This window comes from Neofelis nebulosa, chromosome 14, assembly GCF_028018385.1.
Source record: "Neofelis nebulosa isolate mNeoNeb1 chromosome 14, mNeoNeb1.pri, whole genome shotgun sequence".
NCBI lineage: Eukaryota > Metazoa > Chordata > Mammalia > Carnivora > Felidae > Neofelis > Neofelis nebulosa.
The window spans coordinates 20,708,716-20,728,299 of NC_080795.1; the positions used below are offsets into that span (position 1 = coordinate 20,708,716).

Sequence of the window (19,584 nt, forward strand, 5' to 3'; positions counted from 1 at the left end):
CTTTCAGGACACCCAAATGTTTGATTTCAGCCTTAAGCCAACAAAGTATTTTCACTGAAAATAGTTAGACAAATTGGCTTAGCCTCTTCCCGAATGGTGCTGAATAAAGCTGGTTAATTTTGTAAAGCAAATCATACTTAAACCCAGGACTGGTTTGTTTTTGTAAATAATGCCTCGTTTCATCCTAGTGGATTGGGCTTCCAATGCAGTCTAACCCCATTCATTCCCTTCTCATGCCCTGGGTTACTAATCTTTCGTTCTTGCAACAAATACTTGCTAATGTCTGCTTTGAAATTCCCAAACCTGTCTTGTGTTGAAGTTTTATAGTTGATGATTAACTGAATCACCTATCACATCAAGGGTGATCTTTGGGGAGAACCATCTGTTTAAGCATTTCCCTGGAATTTCCCCAGGATTACTTTTGAAGCCACTCCTCTATTTTCTCATTTTCATTTTTTAAAATGTTTTATTTATTTTTGAGGAGCACAAGCAGGGGAGGGGCAGAGAGAGAGGGACAGAAGATCTGAATCGGGCTCTGTGCTGACAGCAGCGAGCCTGATGCGCGGCTTGAACTCACAAACTGCGTGATCATGACCTGAGCTGAAGTCCACACGTTCAACCGACTGAGCCACCCAGGTGCCTCTTGAAGCCTCTCCTTTAAACATGCAAACCAAGGGTGCCTGGGTGGCTCTGTGGTTAAGTCTCTGACTTGGGCTCAGGTCATGATCTCACAGTTTGTGAGTTCGTGACCCGTGTCAGGTCAGGAGCCTGCTTTGGATTCTGTGTCTCCCCCTTCTCTGCCCCTCCCCTGCTCGCACTCTGTCTCTATCTCTCAAGAATAAACGTTAAGAACATTTTCTTAAAATGCAAACCAGTGGGCCTTCCCTGCAGGCCGCAGCCTGACAGACCCCGCAGCCCCCCAGGCTCCTGCAGCTGCCGCCTCCCTCAGGTGTGGCACAGGGCCTCGCCTCACTATGGCAACAGCGGGGCACAGCGCGCTCACCTTCATGCTCGGCGCCAAAGCTGATGGTGAGACTGTTCTAAAAGGCCTCCAGTCCATTTTCCAGGAGCAAGCGATGACAGAGTCGATGCACAACTGGCAAGACCACAGTTATTTAGCGGCCTTCGTAAACCAAAAAGGCAGCTTTGCCAATTTGAGAATTCACCCACATGGATTGGTATTGTTGGAACTTCAGAGTTATGATGGTGATTCGCAAGGCCAAGAAGTTGAGTCTTTTGAAAAAGTAGAAGAAAGAAAGGAAGAACTGAGTGGGACCGTAAGAATGAAGTAGAAGAAAGACTGGAAGAACTGAAGCGATGACCACCCATGGACAGATAGTGGCCCACTGCTGATGGCTGCCTGGTTGAGTGGGGCACAGAGGTGCCTGGTGTAATGAAGATTCACCTTTCAGAACATTACAATTCTACACTCAAAGAAATTTGGAAATATTCTCATCCTTAAGTGGGGGTGTTAACCTGGCAGAGGGTGATTTAGGTATATCCAAACCATCGTGGGCAGCGGAAAAGACTACAGTGGCACTGATTCTAGGGGGTGGAGATGGGGACATATGTGAAACAGTCAAACTGAAACCAGTGATGGTCACTATGGTAGAGATTGACCAAATGGTGATTGATGAATGTAAGAAATGCATGTGAAAAACATGAGGCGTCACCTTAGACAATCTTGAAAGAGCCTACTTTCAGGTTCTAATAGAAGACTCTATCCCAGTACTGAAGAGATACACCAAAGAGAGTTTATGTGATTCATGATTTGACAGCTGTTCCAATCTCCACATCTCCGGAAGGTTCCACATGGGAGTTTCTCAGGCTAATTCTTGACCTCTCAATGAAAGTACTGGAACAGGATAGGAAATATTTTACACATGGTAACTGTCAATTTGACAGAAGCACTGTCAACTCCATGATCAGCTCGGGAAGCTGTATTGTCCTATGGAATTCTAAGGGATCATCGATGTTCTTTCACACTTGGAATTGTGGGTATTTACACTGTTTGGTAGAAAGAACCTTGAAGACCAGTATCCCCTAATCATGCATGCTGCAAATAGCCTTTCTGACCTTCTTATACTGTATACGACATCAAAATGAGTCAGGCAACAGTGAATTCTTTCAAGTTTTCTTTTTTTTTTTTCTTTCTAATTCTTATTTTTAATTAAAAAAAAGTAAATGGGGGCACCCGGGTGGCTCTGCCGGTTAATCACCGACTTCGGCTCAGGTCATGATCTCACGGTTTATGAGTTCGAGCCCCGCATGGGGCTCTGTGCTGACAGTTCAGAGCCTGGAACCTGCTTCAGATTCCGTGTTTCCCTTTCTCTGCCCTTCCCTTGCTCGTGCTGTGTCTCTCAAAAGTAAATAAACATAAAAAAAAAAAAAAGTAAATGGAAAAAGTATATTTGGATGGGCTAGGGTGTTTCTTCTTTTTTAAAAGTCAGCTTAAGGATGAACAGACAGCACACCGATGGCTAAATGCACTTAACCCCTAGAATGTGACTTTTGTTACTTTTTTTGTGTGTGGGCTTTTTGTTTTTGTTGTGATCATCAAGATCACAATGATTGAATTTAGTTGTTTGGAGGAATGAACATCACTGTTTTGGTCTGGAGGGAAGTTCTTGATGGTGCTTCCTTTTCCCCAAATTGACTTATTAGATATTGAAATTTGGTGCTTGTAAGAGTTAAGAAAAAATGAATGGCAATGTTTCAGAGAAAAGTATAAATTAGAAAAAAAAAAAGGAAACTATCAATGTTAACTATCACTTCTTGAAAACAATTCTTACTGTTTTATGTAGACAGGCAGAACTAGTTTTCAGTGAACACATTTGGGAACACCTTGTAGACACAGGGTGTCATTGGATATTGCTAACAAAATGTGCCACAAAAAATTTCTCATTTTCTTCATCTATACAAGCTTTGTTCTGGGATTAGTTCTGGTTTTGACTGTGCAGAATTAGTGAATTTTAGAAGAATGCAGTTAATACTTTTGTTCCAGAATAGTCCACCTGGACCACCCACAACCATATTCTAAAATGCAAGCAAGCAAAAAGGCATTTTACAGAGGCAAAGACTGAATCCCAAAATGGTAAAGCAACTAGTTCAAGGTTAGTCAATGAATCTGACAGCTGGCGGTCCTGAATGCTTCCCATCAGGCTTCAAAGCTGACCTGAGGCCAGGTGACAATGCCATATTCTGCCATGACCTGGAGGCCAGTAAAGAAAGACTTTCCTGAGAGCATTTGGGACAAGGGGGGGAGGGGGGGGGGTCTAGAGCTTATATAATTCACAAATACACTTGGGTATTTATGTGTGTCTGTGAAGTTTTAGCTACATACAAAGGATTTACACTACATATTATATCCCCATTGCAAATATTCTTGGTGCATCAGCATATTTGCATATAAAGGGTTGAAAAGTTCTGTAGTAAAGAAACACATTTTAACTCAGCAGTCTCTGAATTTATTGACCATTTGTTTCCCTCAGTAGCTCGCATAAATTATATGAAACTAATCACCTTTTTTTTGCATAAAAGTTCTTTGGGAAAGGCTATTCTGAATGTCTGTGAAGAGTTTACTGTTTAAACATGGCACATTTAAATGAGATTATATACTAAAAGCATAAAACTTGCTAACAATAAAGAAAATGTCCAGGATACAGCTTGTGAAAGTAAAAATTTTATTTTGATTGATTTCTCAATGTATATAGTTCAATATAATGCCAGTTTTTAATGGCAAAAATTTGGTTCCACTGAAACTCCATGATGCTACAGAGAGCTACTACTTTTTCCAGGAAGTAAGTAAACAGCTGGAAATAGAAAGCAAAACTTTCTAGCAGCATGGCAACTTATTAAGCTGCAGACCTAACAAGCCTGCAACTTTTATACTAAAAATGGCACAAACATGAGCTGGTGACAAAAGTGAGAAATGGAGAACAAGATGTGAACACCAAAAGGAGCAGTATAGGTCCTGTGAAGACAACAGAAAACCAAATATAGCTGTAAGAATTTTTAAGGATAATTATAGAAAAGGGAACCAAATGTTTTACTCAAATGTTTTTTAGAGCCTTTCTTTAGAGATACAAATATATATATATATATTTATCCAAAAATATGTTTTATACAGATAAATGCTTCTCAATTAAAGGTGGGACCAAAGCTATAGTTATAACATAAAGCACTGTCTTTTATAAGACTATTTATCCAACTCAATTTTTGATTTCTTTAAGATTAGCGCAGTGTTTTCCAAATATAATTACCCAACATTCTTTTTATAGATATAAATCAAAGTAGACATTATTTTTAAAAAGGGTTTGTAGGTTAAACAGTATTTTTCTAAGATGCTGTGCATATAGAACTTATAACAAGCCCCATTAAGAATCATTATTAACAAACATATCAAAAAGGGCTATAATCAACTTTGCTTCTTTATAGTAAATATTTAATTTTCTGATTTCCAGTTTATAAGTGTTGAAAATGCACAAGAAAGATTTTTCTTCACATGTAGTTTTATGTTCATATATTTTGATTCAATACATACGGCAATAAATCTCCACACATCGTAACCAATAGTATGTTTTCTTTTAAATGGGGATGTGACATTAACAACTGTTACCTATATAATAAAGCACACAATTATTTTAGTGAATTTACAAATCTTTTTCCCCAGGTGTAAAGACTACAAAAATTCCTAAAAATTAGAGAACACTTGAAAACATATTAAAGTTTGACTTCCAACTTTATAGTATTTCCATTTTACCCTGAAAGATAACTTAAAAAATATGACCTTGCTGGAAGAGGCCATCTTGCTAATATAAAAAATTGGTGACAGCAAGAAATTTTATCACTGATATGTAGAATTTTTGTAAATAGTTATCTCTCCAAATCATTAGAAAAACGTTCAAAGATAAAAAACAAAATAAAATATGGTGGTGGTCCCTAAACTATTTTGAAGGCAGGTAGCTTAGTCTAAGCTAAATATTTTTTTCACTCATAGTAATCATACTTCCCTCAAATGCCCTTTAAAAAAATGCATGAAACAGTACAATAGCAAGAATCAAAGAGCACAAACTGTATTTTCAAGGACAGAAAAAAATCGCTAGTGCTGAAAGATATAGTAAAAAGCAGATTTCTTTGGGGACATTAATCAATTAGATTATAATTCATTATGAAGATTTCTCTTTTCTATTACGGGGAGAGTCTGCTCCATTTGAAGTTACTGTTCCATTTACACCATTTTCTGAAAAGAGAAAAGAATCAGGGTTACTCTCTTTTCTAAAGAAATGCAAAGAATATCATCTTTATTCATAAAAGTACCTTCAGAAAAGGAAATTTAAAACCTCGTATGTATCCGTTTGTCCTTATGTAAAACTTAGTGGTAATTAATTTTTAATAGTATTTAACCAATCATAAAACCTGGTAACATGTAACACAATGAACCAAAAGTAGCAAATTAAAAAAAAAAAAAACTAATATGTCAATTGTATCTCAAAAAATATAAATTAGAAAAAAGCAATTACTATATGTAAATTTATAATTTATAAAAAATTTTTAAAAAAGTGACAGAAAACAAAAAATTCTAAAATCAATTACAAGAATTTTAAAATAGTAGTCTTAAGAGCAGTACTTTTGATAGAAATAAAGAACCTTTTCACATTTGTCTGCAAAGTTCTTAGGGATATGTTTCTTTACAATACACAGAGTTGGTATTTAGGATAACTCTTATGTTTAGGAGTGTACTATGGCTGCCTTCTTCTTCAAGTTATGATGGATATATATATACATATGTATGTATGTATGTATGTATGTATGTATGTATGTGTGTGTGTGTATGTGTGTGTATATAACTAATGTCAGACTCATCTCTCCAAAAAGATCCATAAAAGTAGGAATACATGGGAATGCAAGCTGGTGCAGCCACTCTGAAAAACAATATGGAGGTTCCTCAAAAAACTAAAAATACAACTACCCTACGACCCAGCAATTGCACTAGTAGGCATTTATCAACGGGATACAGGTGTGCTGTTTCTTTCTTTCTTTTTTTTTTTTTTTTTAAAGTTTATTTATTTTTGAGACAGAGAGAGACAGAGCATGAACGGGGGAGGGGCAGAGAGAGAGGGAGACACAGAATCTGAAACAGGCCCCAGGCTCTGAGCTGTCAGCACAGAGCCCGACGTGGGGCTCGAACTCACAGACCGCGAGATCATGACCTGAGCCGAAGCCGGACGTTTAACCGACTGAGCTACCCAGGCGCCCCCAGGTGTGCTGTTTCGAAGGGACACATGCACCCCCATGTTTATAGCAGCACTATCAACAATAGCCAAAGGATGGAAAGAGCCCATATGTCCATTGATGGATGAATGGATAAAGAAGATGTGGTATGTATAGACAATGGAGTCTTACTCGGCAATCAGAAAGAATGAAATCTTGCCATTTGCAACTATGTGGATGGAACTGGAGGGTATTATGCTAGGTGAAATTAGCCAGAGAAAGACAAACATCATATGACTTCACTCATATGAGGGCTTTAAAAGATAAAACAGATGAACTAAGGGAAGGGAAACAAAATAAAAACAGGGAGGGGGACAAAACAGAAGAGACCCATAAATATGGAGAACAAACTGAGGGTTACTGGAGGGGTTATGGGAGCGGGGGATGGGCTAAATGGGTAAGGGGCACTAAGGAATCTACTCCTGAAATCATTGTTGCACTATATGCTAATTAATTTGGATGTAAATTAAAAAAATAAAATTAAAAAAAAGTTGGAATACAAAAATTGGCTGTTTGAAGACAATGAAAAAACCATACAAACAAGGCAGCTCTGTGTATTTCTCCCAATTACTGAACACGCATGCACAAAGCAAGACTCAGAGAAGTCAAGCAGAGAGCACTTCCTTTGCAAGTACAAGAGAGCTGATTACTCTATAATAACAGGAAGAAAAAAATTTGAATTCAGAGTCTGTCAGAGAAGACAGATTGTACAAATAGTTGTTGATGTCCTAGGAATGAGGGCAAACTGGAAATAGATACTGTGACAGGATAGAATGATCTACCCATATTCAACCCAGAGCCTCTATAAACACATCTAGAGCCTACACACTGTTATTTAACATGTCCAGTATTCAATTAAAAATTACCAGCCATCAGAAAGCAAGACCAAATGACTAAAAACCAAGAGAAAAAAAGTATGTATCAGAAATAGATCTTCGGGGGCGCCTGGGTGGCTCAGTCGGTTAAGCGTCCGACTTCAGCTCAGGTCACGATCTCACGGTCCGTGAGTTCGAGCCCCGCGTCGGGCTCTGGGCTGATGGCTCAGAGCCTGGAGCCTGCTTCCGATTCTGTGTCTCCCTCTCTCTCTGCCCTTCCCCCGTTCATGCTCTGTCTCTGTCTCAAAAATAAAATAAACGTTAAAAAAAAAATTAAAAAAAAAAAAAAAGAAATAGATCTTCGTTTTTTTCAGCCAGCACCAGGTGATGGGCATCTTACGGGACAACTGGCACAAGCCCTGCCAAACCAGGGGCAAGAGAAAGCCCTTCCACAAGAAGCAGAAGTATGAGCTGGGATGCTCTGCCCCATACACACAGTCCCAATCTGGGGAGGCAATAAGAAGTACTGTGCCTTGAGGCTGGATGTGGGGAACTTCTCCTGGGGCTCTGAGTGGAATTACTGACACTGTCTACAATGCATCCAACAGTGAACTAGTCCACACCAAGATACTAGTGAGGAATTGTACTGTGTTCAATGACAGCACACCATGCTGACAACAGTATGAGTCCCACTATGGGCTGCAAGCAGGGAGCCAAGGTGATTCCTAAGGAGGAAGAGATTTTAAACAAAAAAGAATCAAAGAAATTTCAGAAGAAATGTAATGACAGGAAAAAGAATGCCATAATCAGCAGTCTTTAGGAGGAACAGTTCCATCAGGGCAAGCTTCTTGTGTGCACTGCTTGAAGACCAGGTCAGTATGGCTGAGCAGATTGTTATGTGCTAGAGCGCAAGAAGCTGGAATTCTATTTGAGGAAAATCAAGGCCCAGAAAGAAAGAAATGAAAATATGGAGAATTTCACCAGAGAACTAAAATCTTTAATCCTAGAACTGGAAAATACAGTAACTGAAAATGCAGACTTAAGTAATGAACAGCAGATTAGGCACAACAGAAGAGACCAGTGAACCAGAAAAAATACTCAGACTGAAACTCAAAGAAAAGGGATGAAAAATGCAGAAAGTATGAAAAGATGTAAGAGACAGGGGAAGAGGATTTAACACATATTATTGGAGTTCCAAAAGGACAAGAGAGAGAATGGGACAGAAGAATATTTGAAGAAATTATGGTCAAGAACTTTCCAAAAATGTAAAAGAAGCTAAGCCACGACTCAGGAAGCTCTACATGACAGAATGCAGGATAAATACAAAGACAACCACACCCAGGGACATCACAGTATAACTGCCAAAAAACAAAGACAATAATTATCACACTGGATGAAAATAAATCCAATTATATGTGTTTACAAGAGACACAATTTATATTTAATAACAAAGAAAGGTTTAAAGTAGAAAAAATATAGAAAAAGATACACCTCAACATTTTACCAAAAGAAAGTTGGTGTAGCAGGGTGCCTGGGTGGCTCAGTCAATTAAGCGTCTGAATCTTGATTTTGGCTTAGGTCATGATCTCATGGTTTGTGAGTTCGAGCCCTGTGTCTTTCCCACACTGTCTGGCAGATTCTCTCTCTCTCTCTCCCTTTCTCTCTGCTCCTCCCTCACTCTCTCTCCCTCAAAATAAATAAACATAAAAAAAACTGTTGCAGCTATAGTAAATTCAGACATTTACTAGAGATGAAGGTGGACATTCATTAAGAGAAAAGGACATATTCAATAGGAATTTAGAACAACCCTAAATTTTGATGTACCTACATCTTCAAAATATTTAAAGCAAAAACTTATAAGCTACAAGGAGAAGTGGTCAATATCTCCTGCAATAACTGACTGATCAAACAGAACTCCTTCCACCAAAACAGTAGAGATATAAAAGACTGAACACTACAGTAACAAATCTGACCTGATATATAATGGAATATCCAACAAATACGGAAAACACACTCTTTTGAAGTATAAATGGAACATTTACCAAAACTGAACACATGCTGAGCCATAATGAAAGTCTCAATAAACTCCAAAGAACTGAAATCATTCAGAACATGTTCTTAAACAATAACAGAATTAAGCTAGAAATGAGTAACAACAACAACAACAAAACCACTAGAAAATGCCCAAGTAGATGTTCATTAAACAATGTACTAATAAGTAATGCATGGGTCAAAGAAGAAACCAGATTGGAATTATAATATCCTGAACTGAATGATAATGAAAAAGACATATCAAAATTTGTAAAATGCAGCTAAAGCATTGCTGAAAGGGAAAGTCTGCCCTTAATTGCAAGTAATTCACAAGATGGGTGGAAAATCAATGACACAAAAATTCATTTCAAGAAGGTAAACCACAAATAACAAAACAGCAAATCAAGCCCCAAAAAGGGAAATGAGAACAGAAATCAATGATATGACTATGAAAATCAATAAAATCCCCCACGAATGTTGGTTCTTGGCTAATGAAAAAAAAAGAGATAAAGGCATAAATTACTAACATAGGGAATAAGATACCACTGTTGTACACAAATTAATAAAAGAATATTATGAATAATTTTACCAATATAACTGCAAATTAGATGCAATGGACAAATTCCTTGAAAACACAACTTACCAAAAGAGACACAATAAGGAATAAAATACCTGAATAATCCTATTATCTATTAAATAATGTAAATATCCTCCCCTAGAGAAGATTCTAGGTTACATGGCTTCACTGATGGATTCTTCCAAACGTTTAAGTACGAAACAATGCTTGAAATCACACAAAGGATAAAGCTATTAATGGTTTGTTTATTTATTTTTGAGACAGACAGTGTGAGTGGAGGAAGGGCAGAAAGAGATGGACACCAAGGATTCCAAGCAGGCTCTGCACCGTCAGCACAGAGCCTGATGTGGGGCTCAAACCCACAAAACCACAAGATCATGACCTGGGCAGAAACCAAGAGCTGGACACTTAACCACTGAGCCACCCAGGTGCCCCTCAATACTTTTTATAAAGCCATCATCACCCTGATACCAAGATCTGACAAAAATATTACAAAAACAAAAAGAAAAACAGATTAATTAGAGGCCAATCTTTTGTGAATACAGATGCAAAAATTCTAAAAAAATACTGAAAACACCAATCTACTAAAAGTGATGCATTATCATCATCACCTTTATGCCATAAATGCAAGACTGGTTTTACATCTGAAAATATTTTACAAAAAAATACCCATCAATATCCTTTATGAATATAGATATAAAAATGCTCAATAAAATACTAGCAAACCAAATCAAACAACATCTTAAAGAGGATTATATACCATGACCAAATGAGATTTATCCCAGGAATGCATTGTTGGCTTAACATTCAAAAATCAATAGGAATACATGATATCAAAAAAATGGAAGGACAAAAACCATCTGATGATCTCAGTAGTAGACGTAGAAAAAGCAAGTGACAAAATATAACATTCTTTCATAATGAAAATACTAACAAACGAGAAATAGAAGGGAACTTCCTCATGCTGCTAAAGACATTTAGGAAAACCCATAGGTAATAACATCATACTTAATGTGAAAAGACTAGATGCCTTCCTGATAAAATCAGTAACAAGGTAATAATGTCTACTCTCACTACTTCTATTCAAAATTATTCTGGAGGTTCTAGGCAGGGCAATACGGCAAGAAAATGAAATAAAAATCATACAGATTTGACAGGAAGAAGTGAAGCCATTTCTATTTGCAGATGACATGATCCTACATACTGAAAATGGCAAGGAATCCACACAAAACTTCACTAGTCAATAATAAACCTAAAAAATTCAGCAGTGTTGCAGGATAAAAGATAAATGTGGAAAAATCAATTCCATACTGGCAATGATTAACACAAAAATGAAATTAAGAAGACAATTCTATTTACAGTATCATCAAAAAGAATAAAATATTGAGGAATAAAAAGAAATGCAAGACTTACATACTGATAACTATAAAATTTAATTGAAAGAAGTGAAAGAAGACCCAAATAAATGGAAAGACATCCATGTTCATACTTCCCAAGGAAATCTACAGAGTCAAAGTAATCCACATCAAAAGCCCAGCTGGCTTTTTTGCAGAAATTGACAAGCTGATCCTAACATTCATATGGAGGGGTGCCTGGCTGGTTCAGTCATTAGAGAATGTGACTCTTTGTCTGGGGGTCATGAGTTCAAGCCCCATGCTGGGTGTAGAGATTACTTAAAATCTTAAAAAAAAAAAAATTCACATGGAAGTGCAAGGGACTAGAATAACGAAAGCATGAAAAAGGACAAAATGGAAGACTCACATTTCCTGATTTCAAAACTAACCAGAAAGCAACAGTAATCAAGACAGTGTGGTATTGGCATAAGAATAGGTACACAGATTGACAGGATAGAATCGAGAGCCCAGAAATAAATTCTTACTTTTGGATCAACCGATTTTCTCCCCTCGCCAAAAACAAGTTATTTATTCTGCCCTGTAAGCACCTGACCAACTGGTTTTCAATAGGAATATCAGGACAACTTAATAGAGAAAGGTTAGTCTTTTTGACAAATGGTGCAAGGGACAACTGCATATCATATGTAAAAACAATGAATGTAAAATGGTGCAACTACTTTAGAAATCAGTTTAGCAATTTCCCTGAAAATGTTAAACACACAGTTAACTATAGGACCCAGCAATTCATTCCTAGGTATATATCCAAAAAGGCAAAAACAGGGGTTAAAGCAAAAGTCTGTACATAAATGTTTACAGCAGCATTATTCATAGTAGCCAAAGAGTGGAAACAATCCAAATGCCTATCAACTAATAAATGATAAACATAATTTGGTATATTCACACAATAGTATTTGGCCATAAAAAGGAATAAAGTATTGGCATATGCTGCAATGTATATATGTTGCCTATGTGCATATACATCCATTTAGGTACATGCTAAGTGAAAGAAATCATTTGCAAAAGATCACATATTATATGATTCCATATAATATGCAGAAAAGACCAATCCAGGGGCGCCTGGGTGGCGCAGTCGGTTAAGCGTCCGACTTCAGCTCAGGTCACGATCTCGCGGTCCGTGAGTTCGAGCCCCGCGTCAGGCTCTGGGCTGACGGCTCGGAGCCTGGAGCCTGTTTCCGATTCTGTGTCTCCCTCTCTCTCTGCCCCTCCCCCGTTCATGCTCTGTCTCTCTCTGTCCCAAAAATAAATAAAAAACGTTGAAAAAAAAAATTTTAAAAAATAAAAAAAAAAAAAAGAAAAGACCAATCCATAGAGACAGAAAATAGGTTAGTATTTGTCAGGGGTAGGGGGAAGAAAGGGATGGGAAATGACTGCTGGTGGGCATGGGGTTTCTTTCTGGGGAGATAAAAATGTTCTGGAATTAGATAGTGGTTCACGAACTTTGTGAATATACTTAAGAACCACTGATACCTACACTTTAAAGGTTGAATTTTATGGTATATGATTACATTTGGTATGGTATTAAATAAATATTACTGAGAGAAATTAAAGACAATCTAGGTAAATAGAAGTATACACCATGTTTACGCCCTGAAGTGCTCTATTCTCCCTGAAATGATCTATAGATTCAATGTAATTCCAATCCAGTTTCTCAGCAAGAGTTTTTTTTGGGGGAGGGGGAGAGGGCGGGAGTGAAAATTGACAAAGATGTACAAAAATTTATACGAAATACAAAGGCCCAAGAATTACTGAGACAAGCTTGAATAGGACAAGGCTGGAGGACATAAACTATCAAATATGAAGACATACAAGAAGCAAACCAGAGTCGATAAAACTGGAACTCCCTGTGTCACAGTTCCAAGTATAACACCAAATGGAAGTTCAAAAAAATTATTGCAATGTCAATGCCTTTTCAATCAAAATCGAGAGGAGAAAAGAAAGTAGATACAGGCTCAAATATGAAAGATCAAGCAATAAGAAGTTATAGAAAGAGCTCTTCCAGTTGGGACTAAAGGGCAGATGGGAAGGGGCTATAAAGAGGTTTTGTATTCTAAATATTAGTAAGATGCTTGAAAGCACAAACTACCACTCTCTAGGCTAGCTACTGGCTACTAAAACAGCCCAAACATACTAGTCTAATGGAAAACTTGGGAAAGAGAAATTTAGTGGACAGCTTTTGAGGGGAATAACTGACCTCACACAATAACTGTAGAATGGGGCAAGTTTTACTTTGCCTCTAATTTTGCTAAAGAGAGAAAAAAAATTTCTTTATAAGATTTTAAATCTTACTACGTTTATAATAAGACTCCACAACATTTAAAAAAAAATGTTTTCCACTGCTTACTGAATACAAACCTGTTCCTTTCCTAGAAGACCTGCCTTTAGTCACTGTTGGTTTCTTCTTCACAGTTGGTGCCTGAAAAGTAGAATGTTCTCTCCACCTCCGAAGCTGAAAATTAATGAACTTCCACATCATGAAGGCTTGGGTAATGCAAATGGATGCCAGGACAGCAATTCTGAGGATATTAAAGTCAATAAACAAAACATTAAGAGTACATCAAAACAATGTCATTGAATGAAGCATTCTATCTTGCACTGACAGAATTAACTTAGTGCTAAATTCCCAAGGCTGACGAGATTATGTTAATAAACAATTATTCCATTAGTAGTTAATCCCCAAAGTCAAAGAGATCCTTTAGTATTTCAATTCAGACATATGCAACTGCAACAGGTCTGATATCAAATCAAATAAATATGCTCCCCCCATATTTGTCTCTATTTTTTTTAAGGGGATTTGTATCATAAATTGGTAATACATACTATATAGCAGGACAAAGTGAGAAAAATGTTAAATCGATTGTACCTTACAGCTAACACATTGAAGTTCCCAGCACTGAAATCCAATTTCTGGTTCTCTGCTCTTGCAAGGCCAAAGCCAACAGTGAGTACTGAAAGAATTAAAGTCAGAAGTCTTCCCAAAACAAACAAAACTGCCCACAGAGAAAACCTGTAAGAAAAATATCCTAAGTCAAATTCATAAAATTGCAAAGATATGAAAAGATTCTAATATGAATCAGATTCCTATTAAGTAAATGCATATTAAGACAGCATTTCCTATTGTTCTGCAAAAGAGATTCTGAAGTAAAATGTCGGGGATATGCTATATACTATATCACACTCTTGAAGATACATAACACAGCGTATTTAAGATTCTAGGAAGTCCAATAAAGAAATAATTAATTTGGAGAATGCAAGCTGGTGCAGCCACTCTGGAAAACAGTATGGAGGTTCCTCAAAAAACTAAAAATAGAACTACCCTACGACCCAGCAATTGCACTACTAGGCATTTATCCAAGGGATACAGGTGTGCTGTTTCGAAGGGACACACGCACCCCCATGTTTATAGCAGCACTATCAACAACAGCCAAAGGACGGAAAGAGCCCAAATGTCCACCAATGGATGAATGGATAAAGAAGATGTGGTATATATATGTATGTATGTGTATATATATATATGTATGTATGTGTATATATATATATGTATGTATGTGTATATATATATATATATATAATGGAGTATTACTCGGCAATCAAAAAGAGTGAAATCTTGCCATTTGCAGCTACATGGATGGAACTGGAGGGTATTATGCTAAGTGAAATTAGAGAAAGACAAAAATCATATGACTTCACTCATATGAGGACTTTAAGAGACAAAACAGATGAACATAAGGGAAGGGAAAGAAAAATAATATAAAAACAGGGAAGGGAACAAAACATAAGAGACTCTTAAATATGGAGAACAAACAGAGGGTTACTGGAGGGGTTCTGGGAGGGGGGATGGACTAAATGGGTAAGGGGCCCTAAGGAATCTACTCCTGAAATCATTGTTGCACTATATGCTAATCTGGATGTAAATTAAAAAAAATAAAAAATAATACAAGTTAATAAAAAAAAGTTAAATTTAATTTAAAAAAAAGAAATATTAATTTTTATTTAGCTGATCTCTTTTTTAAATATAACTATCATTAATGATCCTCAAAATTATCGGTACATAGAAAAATTTTCAAAAATGCTAAATAAGACAAAACAAAAGCTATCCTGTTAACAGAACACCCATTCCCATTTAATAGGCCTACTTTTACTTTTTTTTTTAAAACAAGTCATAGTGCTCTAATTCTGTTTGCAGTCCAATTGTGCCGTTGAAATGTTTTAGCATCTTATATAATCTATTATTTAATCTTCTTCTTCCCTGTTACTTTTATCCCTATTATCATTTCCTTATTACTCCTCCTCCAAGAAAAACATGCATTAAACAAAAGAGAAGTTATAATAGAAAAGTAAACCCTAAAACTCTTCCAAATTACAAGTTTCAATGTAACATCTGGCTAACTAAGACAAGACTCCATTTTAGAGAATAAAATACCATCCTGAATTGTAAAATCGTTTCATTTTATTTAAAGCTACTACTAACAGCTTACAGAGTGATATGATTGCCGGCAGCAGGGACCTTGGCAATAGCACAGTCCTTGACAATACAGGCCCTGCCTCTTTAATTACACAAGAAACAGAATGGCTAAGCAACTTACCCTTTCTGATACTTTTCGTCACTAAAATAAAACAGGCGGGAAATGTGGAAAAGAAATTCAACAAAATAATGCAGCACCAGAAGAACAAGTCCCAGATGATTCAAGCTGTTAAAAGAACAAATTTAAAATGTAAAGATTAATTAGCAGACAGATTAGCATACTATCTACCCAGTCCATTTACACATCCAAACAAAATCCCAACTCACTTTAAAAGATAAGCTCCAGCGATGTGAAAGAGGTAAAGACCAATGTAGACAAGCTGACGAGGAATATCTTCCTGTAAACAGAGATGCATTACAGATTAAAACATGCCGAAACATTTCCGTTCCTTAGTAGCAGTGTGGTGGAGTGAAAAACACACTCTTAGAGAAGACCTGAAGGCTATTCAGCCCCTGCATTCTACCCCAGCTGCTACACGGCTTTAGCACCTTTCTAGGCTTCAGCTGTCTCACCTGGAAAATGTGACTCAATACTTGGGTTTGCCTGAATCAGAAGAACTCAAAATCCCTTTCAGGGCCAAAACCTATGGTTTCTTTCTGTAATAAACATCTATTAAATGACATAATGTTGATAATCACAATGCTGCCTTCTAATATTAAAATTGCTATGTTTATAGCAGTAGAGATGCTTTTATTTAAAATAGTATTCGTATTTTTTAGCTCATGCTTTGACTCCCTTTTAACCGTTATAACCATTAAAACTGAAGGTTAAAATTTTATCTTCTCACTTAGGATACTACCTTGTTATATAGTCTTTCTCCTTCTAATAACCCTGTAAAGCCACACATCCAGATTCTACTTTTTGCTTTTCTTTTTTCTTCCACAGTCCCTAGTGACCTGATTATCTTAAAAACCGTGTTTAAAAAAAAAACGTGAGTCAAGGGCTACTAGTGGATCATGAAATCAATTTAGGAGTCACACTAGTATCTTTTAAAATATGAAATAAACTAGAAAATACTAGGGTGTACAGCACATTGCACTGTTTCATGAAAATTTTATTATGGTTTTCACACACACACATATACACATTAAATTATAATGTAAACTATGATTTTTCATCTTGAGTTGCAGTCAAAAATATTTGTAAAAACTGAGTGTTAAACCCAATAAACACTTGTTAATTAATGAAATGCATAGACTTCTCATTTCTACTCTCTCTGGTTTTTGCTCTTCCACACATGTATGTGTGTGTGTGTATGTGTGCCTGTGTGTATAAAACATAGTTACGTTAGCCTGATCTATGTGTAGTATAAAGCTGTATTAATCTGGTTAGTACTATTCATGTACTACAGCTGCTAATTACAATGTTTTTTTTTTTTAATTTTTTTTAACGTTTATTTATTTTTGAGACAGAGAGAGACAGAGCATGAGCGGGGGAGGGTCAGAGAGAGAGGGAGACACAGAATCAGAAGCAGGCTCCAGACTCTGAGCTGTCAGCACAGAGCCCGATGCGGGGCTCGAACTCACGGACTGTGAGATCATGACCTGAGCTGAAGTCGGACGCTTAACCGACCGAGCCACCCAGGCGCCTACAATGTTTTACATGGTGGGTTGATGTTAAATGGGCTGAACTGTATTCTTCTGGAACCTCACAAAACTCATGTCTGCCACCTAGTACAGTTGAGTGCAGGTCTCTACAGTTCAGTAGAGTTACTTCCCCAAATCTTCGGAGAAAGAACAGAGATTTTACAATTGTAGTTTTGAAACTGAAAACTCTTCTCTAGTAAGAATGGTACAAAGATCAAGTGTTAGAAAGGTAGGAGAAGAGTCAGATATTACCACACGTAGTACGATGTTTTGGGACTGTCAGGGAAAAAACCCAAGACAGAACATCAACTTTAGAGAGGTTCTTCCATTTGGAAAGAGAAGGATCTCTGAAAAGGAACTTTCTTAATTAAGATTTTCTCCACATAATTTTTAAACTTCCAATGAAATATTTCTCCTTACAAAAGGAGAGAGGGAGAACAATGTCAAGACTAACATGCTAAAAATTCAACAAGGGAACCTTTTTCAGCTCTTATAATAATTTTAGAACAGCTCACTGGTAGTGTTATAAATGTGTTTTCATATGCTATGAATAGAGGTGCCACTAAATATATACATGATATACATGTTTCCTAGAGTGTGGTATTCATAGCACTGGCACGGTACAAAATAATTTTAGATAGTACACAACAAAATACTTTTGTTGTGTACAGTTAAAATACTTTTAACTATAATTTTAATTAAAATATTTTAAGTTAGAGCAAGTGGCATGTAAATGACTTGATATGGGAAATACTGCCATATTCCTTCAGATGTGTTAATCAATGCTCCAAATTTCTGAGGCGAAAAGAGACCAGGGAGACTCTCGATAGTCGTAACAAAAGCTCTGAAGTGTTTAAATTACTGACTGAACACTAAACTCATTTTCTTACATAAAAACTTGTGTAACACAATGGAATTAATTTTCTGGAATGACTGCAGGAAAAACTATTTTATAGAATCTAACTTCTTGGGGGGGGTATTAAAAAATATTTAATTTCTAAAAAATGTTTATTTATTTTGAGAGAGAGAGAGAGCAGGGAAGGGGGGAGAGAGAGAGAATCACAAGCAGGCTTCTTCATGCTGTCAGAGCCTGACGAGGGGCTTGAACTCACAGACTGTGAGATCATGACCTGAGCTGAAGTCGGACGCTCAACTGACTAAGCCACCAGGCGCCCCAGAAAGAGCTTTTAAAAGTTTCTACAACTTTCCAAAGGACAGAGGATCAAGAAATCTTTTTCCAAATAACATTCCCTTCAGCTATTTACAAATTGACCAATGTCTATAAAGGAATGTTTGAAAGTCCAACCAGAGAAAAAGTTTAAGTAAAAACGGGTGACACAGAGGAGTGTTAATACTATAGGGAATGGTGGAGATCGTTGTGAACTGGAGAACACACATTCTACATTAAAGACATTCCCATATTCTTTTAAAATTACAAAGGCAATGGGGATGATATAACATGATTTTTATTTTTAATTTTTTTAATTTTTTTTTTTTTAAACGTTTATTTGTTTTTGAGACAGAGAGAGACAGAGCATGAACCGGGGAGGGGCAGAGAGAGAGGGAGACACAGAATCGGAAGCAGGCTCCAGGCTCTGAGCCATCAGCCCAGAGCCCGACGCGGGGCTCGAACTCACATACTGTGAGATCGTGACCTGAGCTGAAGTCGGACGCTTAACCGACTGAGCCACCCAGGTGCCCCATAACATGATTTTTTAAAAGAGAAATTTTACCTATATTTCAATTAGATCATGGCTATAATGGCACCCCTGTTTTAGGCCAAACTCCTCCAACATTCTCCAATCCTTGTGGGGTTGCAGCTCCACTGGCAGGGTGCTTATATGTCTGAGGCCAACAACAACCTTGCCCAGCACTATGGTCTCTGGGGTTACACATTTCCATGGAGTGAGGGGAATGGGAAACAGAGGTGGCTGGGTGAAACTTGGCCATCTTAGTTCACTGGCCACATCAGAGATTCCAGTTAGGCAGTCAGCATACCGTCCAAGAGCATCGATCATTGTTCTACAATCTACTGTCTAGCTGAATTGCTGAAAGAAAGCTGTTTTGGCTTCTTAAGACATTTTCACACAGCATCCTATAATATTATTACGTAAACAAATGTTTTCTACCAGGAGCCAGAAATTAGGTTTTGTTTATTTTGTTTAAAGATTAATAAACTTCTTTTGTATTTGAGTAGAAAAAATATATAATGAAAATGAGTTATTAGAAAAGCTTTATCAAGCTCTTATATATTCTTTTTTCTAAAATTTTTTTAATGTTTATTCATTTTTGAGAGAGAGAGAGAGAGAGAGAGAGAGAGAGACAGACACAGAGTGTGAGCGGGAGAGGGGCAAGGAGAGAGGG

The 19,584-nt window shown here is 37.0% G+C and overlaps 1 protein-coding gene and 1 pseudogene across 1 annotated transcript in view; one reads left to right on the forward strand and one right to left on the reverse strand.

Annotated features, from left to right (window-relative positions):
* The first annotated feature begins 974 nt into the window (after positions 1 to 974).
* On the forward strand, positions 975 to 2,106 carry LOC131494512 (spermine synthase-like; annotated as a pseudogene).
* Positions 2,107 to 3,666: 1,560 nt separating this feature from the next.
* The window catches only part of TRAM1 (translocation associated membrane protein 1), a 33,592-nt gene continuing 17,674 nt past the window's right edge, over positions 3,667 to 19,584 (reverse strand). The window contains exons 7-11 of the mRNA XM_058699797.1: positions 15,901 to 15,971; positions 15,695 to 15,799; positions 13,972 to 14,115; positions 13,464 to 13,624; positions 3,667 to 5,242 (exon numbers count right to left, since the gene is read on the reverse strand). Coding sequence (XP_058555780.1) covers positions 5,169 to 5,242; positions 13,464 to 13,624; positions 13,972 to 14,115; positions 15,695 to 15,799; positions 15,901 to 15,971 — 555 coding nt within the window. The 3' untranslated portion in view covers positions 3,667 to 5,168. The remainder of the gene's footprint in view (positions 5,243 to 13,463; positions 13,625 to 13,971; positions 14,116 to 15,694; positions 15,800 to 15,900; positions 15,972 to 19,584) is intronic.